Source organism: Trichoplusia ni, chromosome 7 (assembly GCF_003590095.1).
Source record: "Trichoplusia ni isolate ovarian cell line Hi5 chromosome 7, tn1, whole genome shotgun sequence".
In the NCBI taxonomy this organism is placed as follows: Eukaryota; Metazoa; Arthropoda; class Insecta; order Lepidoptera; family Noctuidae; genus Trichoplusia; species Trichoplusia ni.
In genome coordinates this window covers 10,186,119-10,202,155 of record NC_039484.1, presented here as the reverse complement: position 1 = coordinate 10,202,155, position 16,037 = coordinate 10,186,119, and the positions used below count along the sequence as shown (strand labels likewise).

General features: G+C 37.1%; 1 protein-coding gene across 2 annotated transcripts; it reads right to left on the bottom strand.

Moving 5' to 3' along the window:
- Positions 1 to 249: 249 nt before the first annotated feature.
- LOC113495778 lies at positions 250 to 13,195 on the bottom strand. Of its 2 annotated transcripts, none has more exons than XM_026874708.1 (7): positions 12,784 to 13,195; positions 5,108 to 5,210; positions 4,633 to 4,746; positions 2,951 to 3,076; positions 2,127 to 2,185; positions 1,444 to 1,617; positions 250 to 988 (listed from the first exon to the last, which is right to left on the bottom strand). In XM_026874708.1, the coding sequence occupies exons 1-7, from the start codon at positions 12,955 to 12,957 to the stop codon at positions 809 to 811; spliced, it is 930 nt and encodes a 309-aa protein (XP_026730509.1). In that variant the 5' UTR covers positions 12,958 to 13,195; the 3' UTR covers positions 250 to 808. The 2 variants fall into 2 exon arrangements, with proteins under 2 accessions (XP_026730509.1, XP_026730510.1); XM_026874709.1 differs by having other exon boundaries at positions 2,993 to 3,076; positions 12,784 to 13,194.
- Positions 13,196 to 16,037: the final 2,842 nt, after the last annotated feature.

Genomic DNA, 16,037 nt, shown 5'->3' with positions numbered 1-16,037 from the left:
GCAGGTGGAATGGAAACAGAATGGAAACATCACTTTTCAATCATTCTCGGCCGCGTGTTTGTGTGATCCTGCTAAATCATGTTCAAACAATCCGAGAGATTTCTTCCGACCGAAATAAAAGCTCACTTGGTTGTTTTCACATCGGAACACGTCGCCACAGCTAACTGGATTTTGGAAAATAATACACCGGTTTCGATGATATAAATGCATTTTATTAAAACAAGTGATAAATGAATTGATTGCTTAAATAATATTAGATTATATAATAACATGAGCGATAAATAACATTAATATTCTTAAGTTCTATTCTTATATTAATTCCATGAGAAGAGTGTCTTGAGATTATTAAAATTGTGGTTAATTCACAAACAAAAGATTTGACAAACTATGGATATGGTGTTATAATAAGTTAATTATTTACAACTAAGTACAAAAAGTATTTTATGATGATGGATAAATATATTCAGTCTTTTGATTAAGATCATCATTCTTCAGCTATAGGGACAGTAAAAACAAGGTGTATCACAGCATATTACTGTGGCGAAGGACCCACAGTAGATCGGGCTTCCCGCCGTACTTAGGTGTATAATCCTTTATAAAATTACCCCGGTCATAGAAACAGGTACTGGAAAGTCATATAAATAATCGACTGTTGTCACTTGATAATATTGACTGGGTTGACTGTTTCGCTTGCATAATATACATTTCAAAGTACCGTTGTCTTTATGCCCGGGGTCTGCTTAAACACGTATTTGTACAGATTATAAGCATATTGAATTTATCTGTCTGTGTATAATCTATTGGTCGGCTAGCCTGTTTGCTGTGGCGGCTGCGTGGCGACGCCGAACGACGTGATGAACACGTTGACGATGGTGATGAGGAACACGCCCAACACCGTCATGTTGTTGATCTTGTCAGCCTTGCAGATGTCCTTGTGGTGGTTTACGTCATAACGGCTGTTCATGATCAACCCAATGCCCACCAATACCTTGGGAGGACAATGCTTTGTTAGAATGGTAAGATTTAATTTAACTTATTATCAATTAAAGGTCAAAGGATTATCCAAGTCTTGCAGTTATAGGCTCGGAAACACCTGCAAACTAGTGGGTATCGTTACTGTGGGCTACAGTGGCGCCACCACTGACATGATAGTGGCGCCACTGAAGCTGCCTCCCGCCGGAAAGGCACTTGGCATACTATACTAAAACGTTAACGTTTTTTTTATGTATCACCCTGTCTCTATCAGTGAAAAGCGAAAAAAAGACAAGAACAAGAGCTTTTCTGTATTCGGGAGAAGTAGTCCATAAAGCTTAGCTTCTTTTGAAAAGTTAATGTTTGTTTGAATTTGAAACGTATACTCATGTTGATGTCACAAGTTAGACAGTATACACCTGGCTTGGGTCGAGTTTGGCAGTCATCCTGGTAATAATAAGTAAAACTTACTTGGAAGATAATGCTGAGTGAGATGAAGGCGAGACTAGGATAGTAGTAGGGGTGCGTGGAGGCGGACTCGAGCACGTACCGCAGCTGGTTGGCGTTGGCGGAGAGCAGGGCCAGGTCCATCATGCCCTGCGCCAGGTTCTTCTTCTGTTGGTAGGTGTTCACGTCAGGAGTGATCTGATCAAAGGAGAACATACTATAAGTTTTATTCGAACTTTTCCGGCAAGACAGAAAATCTAGAAGGTCTAAAGTGAGACGGTTGCAGATATCGAATATGGTTCAGAGCTTCCTTCAACAAATTCAATAATACTACTTAAAGAAGTATTGGTAGGCTTTTATGTTTACTAACAGCTGGTAAATAAGTAATATTCAAACTTTAAAACCATGTAGTCAGACACTGCCTTAGTAATCAATAATCTGCGTGCACGTATAGTCGACTGGTGGTCGTGGGTTCGATCCCCAAATAAGGCAAGCATTTATGTGACCGACGATCTGAGTCTAGGTGTCTTATGTATGTCAGTCGATGCCTTATGATGTTTTTGAAATCTCCGCGACAAAAGGGTTAAACTCCATCGCCCTTTCTATTTTCTAAGACTAAGAGCTATATTATATTATTATGTGATTGTAAAATAAATCCTCTCTGAAGTATAAGCAAATTGGAAAATTAAATATAGCATGAAACTTACAACTGGAATGGCTGAAGTCGGCCGAGATTCTCCAAATCTCGTTGAGAGCCCATTGACATCTGAAATTAAGCGACCTACATTAGTAAACATGTTCTTGATGGAACTACCTTCTTTTTAAGTTATGGATATTGACGGATGATGCATTCCATTGTATAACTTACGCAGTCGATCGATTAACGTGTTTTTTTTTTTAAAGAAACTCATTCGTTTTGATGATGTTAATATTATGCGATATAATAAGAGCATTCAATTTTAACCTAGGTTATATCACTACAGCATGCCGTTAGTTGTATCATATGGTTAAAAAAGTTATTGTTATCTTAGGTTTTAATGATTTGCCCACGGGTTGGGTACACGACTGTAGTGTAGGAAAATAGTGCAGTTTCGAATCAAAGGAAAAAATCGCGCTTTCATCAAATGATCCGGATGTGTTTTTAATTTTGCTCAGTTGTAACATTATAAGTAATCATAGAATTACTCTCGAATTTTTAGTTACATGTTATAAATGTTTAAAATAATATTTAAAGAAATATCATCTAGCAATCTGATATGATTTTAAATCGATAAAATAACGGTTCTCTTCTCAGTTACGATTGCACTCATTTTCGAAATGAGTGTGATTCGAGGTTAACTTTTGTATTAATGGTTTAATAACCAATTGTAGCCGTTTAGTATTAAGTGGTTTGAATTATTTTACGATCACTTATCAAAATTGAGGACTTTTTCGAAATGATAAATTAAAAACTGTATCATTAAGTTTTTTTTTTCTTTCTTATTGATTGAGTGGGGTGTGAGGTAAGTATAATGTGTCGTGTTCCAATCACCGTATGGGTAGTCTGGCTCGTCATAGGCGCTCGGCAATTTACCGTCAGTGCCGACCTCCTCGCCGAACATGTCCGGGTGCTTCTCATCAGCTCCGGCAGACAGCTCCGGGTGGTGATCGTCACCCTCTGTGAAATAAATTGGGAACATGTGTTAGTGTGTAACATATTTAGGTACATATGAATAGATCCTCCTTGAAGCTTAAAATTAAAAGTCTTATTTCATGTAGGACGCTTGCCAGGCTCTTTTAGGCTAAAGTTACTGACCCTAGGTGCACGGTTTCATAATGTCGTTCCTATGGAGAAGAACCGGCAGTAACTCTATAAGTAAGGTACTCTAACAGAAAATCCAATCATGGAAGAGGAAAGGAACAAATCAAGTAAATTCAGGCTCCTTAATTATAAGATCATGTGTGTATTGTAGGTGAGAAAGTTCGTTGTTGTTAAAAATCTCCGTCGATGGAAAAGAAAGAAATATTAATTAATGTATCGGCTCAGTCTGATTTAATTTACCTTTTCCGTTTCATTTAGATAAAACAATAGTCTATTGAATATCACATTCCTTTCACATGGCATTTAGAGCTTTCATTAGAGAAAAGCATGATAGTAACACATGTATTCGTTTCAAAAATCAAAACGCTAGACGCTAAAGCAAGCTAGGGTTTTGGAATACCTGACGGTCTACCGTCATGTCTTAAAGAAATATTGTTGCGTGTTTGGACATCTAGATGTCGCTGTACGCTGTCACGTTACCGTTAACAGATATTATTTATTTGAAAACCCGAATGCAGGACATCCAGGAAAAAGTTAGAAAGGAAAAGTAAAAGAGATCCAGGTATGTCTGATACCTACTTACGTGTAGAGCCCCGAGTTCAACACTGACCAGCTCCGAACTCGTCGGTAATGTATTATTATTTTCAAACACACGCCACATTATTAATCCTAACACCAATACTTTAAGAATCAAACGAGAATAAGGTACTGTAGTACCGTACGTTCACAACCAAGGTTTGTGGCCCAAATGATAAATGGTACTTTGCTTAATAGGTTACCAAACACTGTTTTAACATTTGTACTATCGAACTTGTATCACTTTACCGAGACCACATCCGTCGGTGTATCGCGGTCGATGATAACGTGCCCTATTAAATTCAATAATTGCATTTTATTATCAGTAAGTTGTTAAAGGGGAAGACGTAAAAAGGGTTTTTGGGCAAAGATCTAGTTACTCATTTGACCTAAAAAGAAGTATCAATTAGGCAGTGTAGGTACCTAGGTAGGCCCAAAAACTGTCTACAGAATAATACGTTAACCCTATAACGCATAACCCTATTCTGCGTAATATTTAAATATCACGTAAGCAATTTTAATTAAAATATACAGACACAACGCGCATTCGTCATCATTTCCGCCCTTTAAAGACAAAGAGTTGCAGTAATTTTATTGTGCTATAAATAATATTGAAATAAGTAGATTGGTTATTTTGGCAAAATAAGCTTTTGAGTTTTTAGATAGAAAGTCAGTAATGTAAGTGCGATAAAACGCTTTTTTTCTGGAGTTAGCTAACCAAATATTTCATTAGAACGAAGTATGACAAAGGAGTTGAACCAAAAAAATTAAATTCACCTTCTCGCAGCAAAAAGGTATATGTCTCTGAATCAAGTGGCAATATGAGAGGTCCTTACCCAGGTCATGCCCCGCGAGCTTGGTGTCCGTGGAGTCGAGGAGGCCGTCGTCGATGCCCCGATATGGAGTCGCGTCGCTCGGAGGGTCTCCGTCCAGGTCATCGATCTCGGAAACTGTAGAACAGTCATAATTTATACTCTAATTAAATGTTTTAAGAACGCGCTGGTCCTCTTGAAAGAAAATAATCAGAGTACACTGTGGTACAATAGCCACAATATTACCCTGAGTTCAGATGTAACACATCAATTAGACCACCGTATTATGGAGAAACCCAGGAATCCAGTGTGTAGAGCGGCATCTCTAACATTCTTGCTTTAACAGATGGTGGCAGACTCCTTCACCTGCTATCCTCCTATTGCCGTAGTATCTTGGATTGTCTTCTGATCTAAAGTATTCCTGCTTGCCACCCAAAAGTAAAAACACATATGCTAGTAGTATGCTAGTAGTGTAGTTATTAAAGGTATGAGTACTGACCTGCTAGCGGCGGTGTAGTCCTCTCTTTGGAATCTTCTAGCAGTGGCTGCGTGGGGCGCTCCATGTCACTTTCATTCAAGTTGTTTCGATCATTGTTGCTGTTCTGGAATTAAAATACGTAATGTAAAACATATGGTTATGACTCAGTATCTGGCTGTATGGAATACAGGTCCTTTTCAAAATATCTGCAATCATTAGTATTTTTGGAAGTCAAACTAACAACGGTCCACAAGACATTTCAATTCTCGGTGGCGAAAGTCACTGTCGTTTTAAGTTTCTCTATTCGAACTTGTTTTAGTACTTGCATAGGTTTAAGCATAAATATAATATCTGATAAATTTTTCATTACAATTACAATCTAAGTACTTATGCTCAATATTCACAAACTGACCATTTTCGTGACGTTTATTTGTCTCACATTCCCCTTACCAGTGGCAGAGAGTGACACACTTTACGGAAATTTGAGACTGAGAGGAGTGTTTAACCGACTGAATATATATTATCAGTGTTCCTTACTACAGGTAGATGCTAGGTAGGTATGTAAAGTGCCAGTTAATTGCGCATAGTTGACATAATTTGACAGGACTTTGGCCCACTGACCCTAATTGTATTTGAGCGTAAATATCACCCAGAAGTAGGGCACTGTACCACTATGTTAATTGTCAACGTTATCGCATCCTTGTGTATCCTCCTCTGTCCTCGTGCAAATTATTCAAAGTGATAAGATGCAGACAAAGCCCTAAATTCCCAAGCAGTCTGATGGGAAGAGAGGGTATTTATTTATGAGTGACACTGCCTCTTGTTTTCTCTTGCCTTGGTTTTTCCCAATGCACGTAGCGCGATAACCTTTATAGGCGCTGGTTAGACTGCAGTATAAATTAAATTGATGTCAATTCTTGTTTTGACTCATGCAACTTTCGAAATCATGTGTGATGGTTTTTACGTCGTTTAAGTACTTATATCACACTCTATACAGGGTTGATATACTATACACACTCAATATTAAATGCGATCCGTGATCGTTGAATACTGAATTCATGAATTAAAAATTGCTGATGCAATTGATTAATACAACAATTTGTAAAAAAAGTTTAAGTTTGTACGTAGATATGTAGGATGTGTTCTGAAGTTCTTCCGATGTTTTAAGGAATGGGTCTAATCAATTTTCAATAAATGGCTTACAGGAATAAGGAAAACCTCAATTAAAACAATGTTACACTGTTATGAAACAATAATGGAAGGATTGAATCATCGTCTCTTTGGCGCGTTTTTTATGTATTAAGATGATATGGCGTTGTAAGCGTGGTGTTAATATAATGAGTCAATGTGTGGGCGGGGTTAATGAACCCTGCCAGCGTTCAATGTTAAATAGTGCTAAACTATACGAATATATCATTTTGACTGTTATAATGTTGCGTAAATGCATGCTCATGTGAAGATGATGAAGTATCAAGAAAGAAGATAACATACCATCTCTATGGAAAAGGTCAAAGTACTGAGGCTAACAATATCCTTACATTTTTGTAAGATAAAATTGTTAGCATAGTAAAATTCATTTTGTTGAACGTAAAAGGTGTTTCAAGCGGAAGACGCCTTTTTCAATAATGTAAGACATACTACCAAACTTGAAAAGTTTCCCCTCTAAGCTTTCCACTAATAAACTAGTACTTTTTCTGTTTGTTGTTTTTGGAAATCAAAATCAAAAGTCATTTATTCAAATTAGGCTACTAAGTAGCACTTTTTGAAGGTCAAATTACATTGACAGCACCCAGTTTTGCCCACCCGTCACCGCTTCCTAAGTGCTTTTGCTGTGAGAGAAGAAACGGCGCAACAAACTCCCCAGCAGCACGCTGTCTTTCCATTTACAATATAATTATTAAAAAATATATCAAAATAAGTGTGTAGGTGCCGTGCCAAACAAACAAATATTTGAGGTCGTGGTACCTAAGCCACTATGAACTTAAACTGTCAACTACTCGGCCAAGGTCAGCAGACCGACCAGCCACCGCAAGCAGCACCCGTTCACGAGTATGACGCAAGGGTCAGCCATCACCTCCCTCGCCATATTTGAGGGAAGGAGGTGACCCGACCCAAGACGCCACCGCAGGCAGTGACGACTAAGGGAGCATGACGTATCTGCTGCCGGCTAATAAAATAAAACTCAAAGAAAGAAATACCCCAAACGTTGATTTACCTGGCACAGCCCCGAACACGGAGGCGGCATAAATTGCTACGTCATTCAATTTTATAATTAATAAAATTATACATGTCAAAATTTCTAATAAAGAACATATACGTTTATGCGTATAATCATACTAACAATAAAACAAATTGGTAACACAATGTTACATACATAAAGTATGCCTATCAAATTACATAATAATCGTAATAACACGTCATCCACACTAAAACCGTCCTGTGTTAATCATGGGGTTAAAAAAGGGACAAGTCATTTGTGATGTCTAACAACAGAGAGAACCTTCAAGAGTTTCTCAGAAAGTGGGTTAAACCGCTCTCAACAGCTGTTAGTTCGATATGATTTCAGAAAATCACTGAAGGATCCTGTGGTTACATGATTCAGGTTTAATTACAATTAATTATGATGGAATACATTTAAGTAGTTCAATGCTGTTTGTATGACTGATACATTGAGCGACCATTAAACTGGGGAAAATAATCAGTTTGGCGTATTAAATAATAACAATATTCCACAACATTTACCTACACAAAGGCATCTAGTCTCAAAGTCAGCAAAGCTTAAGTACTAGAAAACTGATACACATACTTACATATTTTAAATACATACACAACAGAGGAGCTCGTGGCTAAGCTATAACCGTATAAGTGATTCGATCACAGGTTAAGCTATGCTTGACGCGGTTGGTCCGTAGATGGGTGACCATCTTTGTCATAACGAGTTCCTCCGTGTTTCGGAAGGCACGTTAAATTGTGGGTCCCGGCTGTTATTCCTACATCTTTGACAGTCGTTACAGGTAGTCAGAAGCTTGAAAAAGTCTGACAGCCAGTTGGTTAGCCAAGGGGTATCGTGTTGCCCAGGTAACTGGGTTGAGGAGGTCAGATAGGCAGTCGCTCCTTGTAAAACACTGGTACTTAGCTGAAACCGGTTGGACTGGTAGCCGACCCCAATATAGTTGGGAAAAGGCTAGGCCAATGACACAATATATACAAATTCTACCCAGACACGGAACAAATGATGGTGCTTAACACAAAAATATTTGTCCTGGGTAGGAATCGAACCCACGACTTTCGGTAAAGCAGTCAGGGTCCGGACCAACAGGCTATATTTGTCAATCATGTTTTGAATAATGTTGTGCTGTAGGCCCATCACCACGTCATATGTAAAACGATTGGTTTATGGAAGCAAGACGCCGCTCTACGCCACATAATGCGCTATCCCGCTTCCTTGACTGAAATAATAATGCTTTAGGAGATTATGGTAATCCCCCTGGGGTTACTAGAATAAAGTTTTTGATAAAGAGTGACGCGACGGGACTTTATTCTGTAGTGACTGTGGATACTGTGATAGTGATTGTTTTGTATTCGTCCGGCCCCCATTGTGGGACTCTACCTTGATAAGCTGTGCAGTTGATGATAAGCTTTTTGTTTTAAGTTAAATGAAGGCATTTTACTATTTGTCTCCTACGTCCTAGTACGTTTAAAATATATTATAAGTAATTGTCCCGCGGCTCCGAGCGTTTTGATTTCAGAATACAATGCGCGGTGGATCCTGTTTATGTGGCAATGTAGTGATAAAATGTAGGAATATTACTGCATTACAGCAAATTTTCCTCAAATCTTTCCAGTATTTTTGCGTGATATGGGACAGGGTATATGGGGTGTAAGTGATAGACGATCCCGTATACCCTTATGTTTATCTATAACCGTCCTAAAAATGCCAAATCAGGAACGGCGACTGTACCTGTGCTGTAACAAAATATTCAATAGTTTCTTTACGATTTAATACACTGATGTTATAGCAATGGCTTAGTTGTGAATCAATATTGTATTTAAGTCCAGCATTGTATTTAACCATTCGGCAATGACAGAATAGGGTACCTTACATGGAGGAATCCACCACTCATCACCCTTAGGTGTAAACTTAACGTACCCTGTAACTTAAAGTCATGAAATACCTAGAGAAATGTTTTCTTGTTCCAGATTACAACATGGTTTATCGACCATCTCCGTATGACGCAAATGGTAGCAAGAGTTTGCTGCTGTGTAACCCAAGTATAGACAGCACCCAAGTGTACCTAATGTGTTCTTGACAGACAGACATTTCGCACCAAACTTTTGCTATTACCGTGTGGTCCAACCAGAAAAGCGTTAAGTGTTGGTATTCTTTATGAGAACCACATATTTGCCAGCGAAATAACATCCTCCGTATAGATCCTAGTGGTCAAGATATATTCGTCGTAATTTTCTTAAACTGTAAACAAGATAAGACAGAAAGAAGACGTTGCGTACTCTCTTACGATGTATTACTTCAATTGCGCAATTACTGCGTATCTTTTACATCTTCGATAGTAATAAATAAGCTCTTACTCTATTTTTAGATGTAAAAATATACATATTCCTGGAATTTTGGGCCTGCTGGTTTAAAGAAGTCTGGAGTAGATATGGTTTACTCTTGAACAGATTTATGTAGCTCGCAGATCATTAAATAAAGTACTTCCAACAGTAATGAACAACGGCCTTAAGTTGCGGAAATGACAAAGACATTACGTGTCACTTTGTCTATAAATAGTCGCACCCATTTACTAGAGCCTACATGAGCGGTATCAACAAAAGCCTGCTGTGGGTCCTTATCGATCAACCTTTTAAGGACCAACAATACAATACAAAATAGTTATAACAAGCACAAATATAGTTATAATAAATCCTAAGGATAAGGTAAAGCCGTATTAGTAGGAAAGTCACCGGAATTTCCTTTATGATTTCAATTAATAAAACCAACTATTATTATTTGTTACAATACAAAATTGATAAGCATATCACATGGTTAGGTAATGCTATACTTATTCCAGTGGTGGAGCCGGATCCAAATAGTATAAGCAAGAAAAAAAATACATTTTGGCAGCCTAGTGTTAGACAGACGGATAGACCGCAGATCCGTAGCATTTAATATTGTCCCATTTTTATCCTTCACGTACGGAACTTATGTAAATCGAAGCCTTCATTTCAATATTTTTGTTTGTCACTGAGGTCGTCCTACACTACGTTTGCGCGAGATGGCTGCCAGGAGCTGGATGCGAGCAGCCGAAGATAGATCTCGATGGCGTGCAATTGGGGAGGATTGTATCCAGCAGTGGACGAATATGGACTGATTATGATGATGATGACGATGAAGTAACTTACATATCACTCAATTTATTAAGCGCGTTTAGTAAAATATAAAACATGCCCGGTATGTGGGAGTTCGAAACAAAAAATGGTTTTTAATATCTTACATCAGCATTTATCTTTAAACTTAGTGACGAGAATTACGAATTTCACAACTATGATCATTATTCAGACTGGTTCTGTCATAGCAATAATATAAATGTTTTAAATTATGTACTTTATTCATATTATAAGGATCTTTAAAAACTAAATATTTATGCGTTTCCATTTTGACAAATTTCGGGTACGCCACTCACCTAGCGAGTAGTGTTAATTAATACTAAATTTAGTCTTGTAAAGAACAGTTTATTTAAATAACTGTTTGCTGAGCTTAGCTTAGCAGTTAATATTTTACGTCAAAGTCAGTTCTTTCACAAGTGTCCTTCAGCAAATAGGGACCAATTGCCACACGTCTTGAGTCTGCAAGGACCAGAAAACCCAGCAGTGTTGTCTTGTGATTCTAGTCTCGTAATATTACCATACTATGTAAGTTAAGCTCCATGTTATTATGTTATGGTGCCTATGTAACCCCACAACACTGACGGAACAGTAGCAATGTGTTTTTAATTTATTAGTTAGTAGTTAGATTTTAGATTACTGCCAGGTCTCGTGATTGCCGTGGTATTGCCTGTATTGAGTTCAGCTTTGTCCTCTCTCTTCTAATTAAACTTCATTAAAAACGTAATGAAAGCCGGCCGCAGTTAGTGCGTGCTAATTACTTTTTAAACAATACAAAAGTCAGCTATGTGCATGCGCGAAAATTGCAAAAAGTACCTTATAGCCTAGGTATAATATGTAGGTTGTATTAGCGGTCAGAAAATATGAGCAAAAGTCTGAAAATTGAACTTGTACAAATTGTTAAAAAGATCAAATTAAATTAAACAATCTAAGTATTTCTTCTACACCGAGAACCTCTACAAATCATTGACAACAGGATTCATAAGTAGTTGGCACTCATCCACTGATAGTTAGATAATAGTCATGAGTACTGAGCTAGCTCTTGGCTATAAAACCTTTATCAATGAGCGTCTAGAAGGCAGTATAATTGTATGCAAAACCATGACATCAACTTGTATCATCGGAATGCAGGTCAACAAAACCGGACGGAACCATGCGTTGGGGATCGCAACTCTAAAAGAAGGTTATATATGTTTACTATTTACATGTAGAAGGACTATGATTTGGAAATATCACATCATTCATTCTATAGATCTCGACGGCGTGCAATTGGGGCGGCCTAGGTCCAGCAGTGGACGAATTTCGGCTGATGGTGATGTTGATGATAACATCGTTCATTAATGGAAGAGAAATCCGGCTATCCATTTTATGAAAGTTTTTGTAACATCTCCCGATGCTGAAGTGCTGACAACATTACAAGAGGTGCAAGAGCCAACCGAAGTTCATATGTTAGTGAGATAATAGGCGTGTACACAGGTAAAATTGATTTACTTAAATCTTCTTACATTAAAAGGAATGGTGAGAAAATGTTAAGGACCGTTTTGGAATTTTTCACAAAAAATATGACATTGAAGAGACATGCAAGTCTCTGCCAGTCGGTTCAAACCGGTCTCAGACACTGATAGCCCAAAAGTACAGACATCGAAATTTTGATAAAACATGAAATTATATACCTCAAATCTTTAGAGATGTAAATGCTATCCATTTATGACACACAATGTATTTGTATTGCATTTATTGTGCCTCCATAATAGGAAAACCGATATATAGCGGAAAGGAATTTAGTAGCGCATTAATATGTAGTATTGAAGAGCAAAAATATTGTAGAAATGTAGGTCAGTGAACTTGACAAATTTTACTATATGTACATCTTTTAGATAAGAGGAATATAATTTACAGCATTGTGAGAAAAATTTACTACTCATCGACTAGACACAGGTTCCACATCCAGCCTGTTTATTAAGTTAAAGACAAAAAATAGAAGTAACTTTTGTATTAGTTAACGATAATTGCCAGGTCAATGACCACTATGACCAGTTACACGATTTCCTATCTCTAGGGATACGAGTAGTTCAGACAAATTTTCCTTATATCCTATCAGGAACATGTATTGAAGTGGCTGTACACAATTGACAAGACTCAAAAGTCGGACCGAAATACAGTTAGTGCGACAGATTTCTTTATCTCACTCATTAGTCAAAAGTGTTTAGTAATTCTTGTGATAACGTCACTTTCTTCGCAATAAATCTGTGCAGAAAGATTTGATCTTACTCAATGATAAGAATAATGTCTTCTCTTATTAAAACAATACTTACGAAATGCATGTCATGGTGTCCTCTCTCGTTGTTAATCAGGTGGACATTGTTTGTGAGTGTGTTTATAGGAAGCGCAGGCGCCGCCGGCCTGCCGAAAACGATCTCGATCGCTTCAGTGTCCACATCTTTGTGTTTTTCGTTGATAATGTCCAGCTTCACATGGTCATTCGCCATTGTTCACTCAGATACAGATACAGAAAGAATAACACAGTATAATAAAGTCTATACAAAGTTTTCTCTTAAGTACTCGTTGTATGTACGTAAACTATGCGTTAATTGCGTGCACTTGTAAGTAACAACCGCTCAGTATGACGGATGAATGAATACTGCCGACTGGCGAACGTAAACTTGTCTGCGACTATGATTTTGAGTTAAACTCTAAAAATATCGACTATAACTCGGCCGATTGAAATTGACTTACGGTTTGTTTGAATTGTGTGGACGTAGTGGGCACTGGACTGGTGGGGTTATACCTTAATTTTTGTATGAAAAAACCCAAAGTCACGTCACTGTTGGTGTCCCCTCAGGGTCGCGGCATATGAAGTGTGACGTCGTCATGACCGGCATGGATAGTCCAAAACGAACCGAACTAGATTATGTAAATATTGCAATTAGTATATAGCAGAATTCATCAAACAATTTGGTTGACGCAATCAGGATAACGGATGGAAATTGTTTTGATTCACAAGCGGAAGGATAACTGGATCATGTATCAGATTCAAATCCTGATATATTTTACAACTTGACTTTACGGGGAAAAATATATTTTTTCAGTGTGAATATCTTTGATAGATGCAGTGCAGTGTATGACTTGAATTCTTTAATAGGAGTGGAAAAGTCCTGCTTTCGGTGTGTGTCTGTCCCACTTTCCCTAGTCGGATTGAATATGTTGCGGTTTTACATGAATATGTTGCCTTTAACAAAGGATATCCAGGATCGGATAAATAAAGTCACTTTAAAGATTGGCTAAATAGTAGATCTACAAAATAATGTCATAACTGCAATGTTATTTGGTAGAACCTGACTTAGATTTTTTCAATTGTTCTTCACGCACAGAAATATTTTTGTGCGAAGTGCGATTTTTATTCTATTGTATTGGGTGTCTTATCTATTTTTGTAAGTTTGTTTTGAAGTCTGTAATGTATAAATAAAAATGTACAATATCCCATTTTTAAAACCTCAACATCAATTCTACCTACAGATGTTCTTCTACCACGTTTAAATCCCTCTTCCTCTGTTAGTTTTAGTTCACTTAAATACCTTTGGATTTGTGACATTAAGTCACATTATGTACAGTAAAAAAAATAATCTTATTAAGCCGATTTACGAAATGATTGGCTTTAGATTTCTGTATCTACTATTGAAAAAACTGCCATTAAGGTATTTGGTTCAATCATTAATCCAAATCTTCTTTTTGAAAAACTGATTTCGAACCAATTCATAAACAACTCAGTAAAAATACTTAATTTGTCAGACATATGGAAAAAATGGATATTTGCTAACAACACCAATGAACATGTTAAGTAACTCGTAGCGCCATCTACAATCTCAACATTGAAACCACATGAACAAAATAGTAGTGACCTGAAGAGTTATAAGTATAAGTTTATAGTAACCTTTTTTTCACGTCTTAAAATTAAGTCGCTTTATTGTGCCGGCCGACTAAAGTAGCAAAATGCTGCTTCAGATAAGGTAAGGTGTCTATCCAGACATTCGGAAGGCTCCTTGTCAATTACCCAGGTTTCTAGAATCGAACTTGACTTTCTAAATGTTTTTCCCTTGCTTTTTTTTAAATAAACCTAATCTCTTTAATTTTTAAGTGTAAGGGACCGCCGGGATGTTATGCACGCCAATGTTTCGGATATCTAAGCAAATTCAGTAAATAATCTTGCTACCCATTTTTTGCAAGTAAAAGAATGAAAGTAAGAAACAACAATGATTATAGTTTACACCCAGGCACCTAGTCACGAATTTACATTCACGTTACCATAAAAGGGACTTCATAACTTCAGACTAAAAAACTAGCTCTTTTAACTAGCTAAGTTTCAGTGCGTGCTTATAATAACCACGGGGAAATTGTTTGAATCAAGTTGTTTAGATTAAAAAGGTATTTTAAAAGCACTTCGTCATAATTTCCTCGTCGGATGGTAAGCGCCTGGCTATTTCATGATAGCAACATTGTTTCTAAAAGAAAATTGCTGTTTACTGGTGATTGGGTAACCACGCTCTGCGGCGTTTAGTTGTTTTAAATAAGTTCTTTGAAGTTATAAGAGATTCCAGTAGTGATTTTCTTTGTGATAGGCCGATCGAAAGGATTGTACCATAGTTAGCTGCATATGCATCATCATCAGACTTGAATAGCCCATTGTTGGTTATAAGCCTCCCTTTTTCTGTTTTCTCCTTGCATTAATTTTTTATTTGTATATTTCGCGATTTCGGCGTCTATGTCATCTTTCAGATACTACTTAACTATATCTATGGTCATCACAGCTCGCTTAGTGTCCTGCCTCTCTACCCAATCTGCGTTTTGTCATGTTTTTTTATTACGTATAATATAATAATATGATTTCATTGTGTATAAATTTGCAATCGTAAATGTTACCGATAGCCTATAAATGTTGCTTGGCTAGAGGGACTGCCTAGCTTCATTCATGTTCTTACTTTCCTTAACAGTTTTTGATACAGTCTTGCAATTTTATTCCGTCCGTGCCTCTCTGTGCAACTTGAAATGCCTTGATTTCAGGCACTTTGTTTTTCTTAGAAGTCGAAATTTGGGCAGGGGTCATTTTACAAGAGACCATAATTGGATCCTTCTACAAATTAAATTCCAAATAAGGTTAGTAAAAATAAATTATAGTTGTTAGAAACAAATGTTACAATAAAACCTACGAACGCCCAAGATTATTTGGAATAAACAGATAAAAAAACAAAATCTCAAATTGATTTAAATGTTTCAAATCAAGTTACCAAGGGAGTTCAAGTCTGTGGTTGGACACAGACTGAAATACCGTATTTAGTACATTGCGTAAGTTTAATTAATTATTAAATTACGGAATTGAATATTGGGTAAAATATCTACCTCCATATAAACAACTGAAAAATTGTTCAATGCTGTAAGTTCTTATATGTAGAGTTTAAGGGACTTTTGCTGAGACTACACTAGGCCGATCGGGAACGAATCGTACAACAAAAGAAAAGAATGAACAATACTTCGGACCAAAGTATTCGGAATGTAAATGTAAGTAATGAATAAA

What these genes read in the sequence shown, in the direction of transcription:
- LOC113495778 (XM_026874708.1), bottom strand. Translation starts at nt 12,957, where the DNA reads ATGGCGAATGACCATGTGAAGCTGGACATTATCAACGAAAAACACAAA. An exon ending in GCTCGCGGGGCATGACCTGG is followed by an intron (nt 3,077 to 4,632) that starts GTAAGGACCTCT and finishes TTTATTTCACAG; the next exon opens with AGGGTGACGATCACCACCCG. An exon ending in CGAGCCAGACTACCCATACG is followed by an intron (nt 2,186 to 2,950) that starts GTGATTGGAACA and finishes GCTTAATTTCAG; the next exon opens with ATGTCAATGGGCTCTCAACG.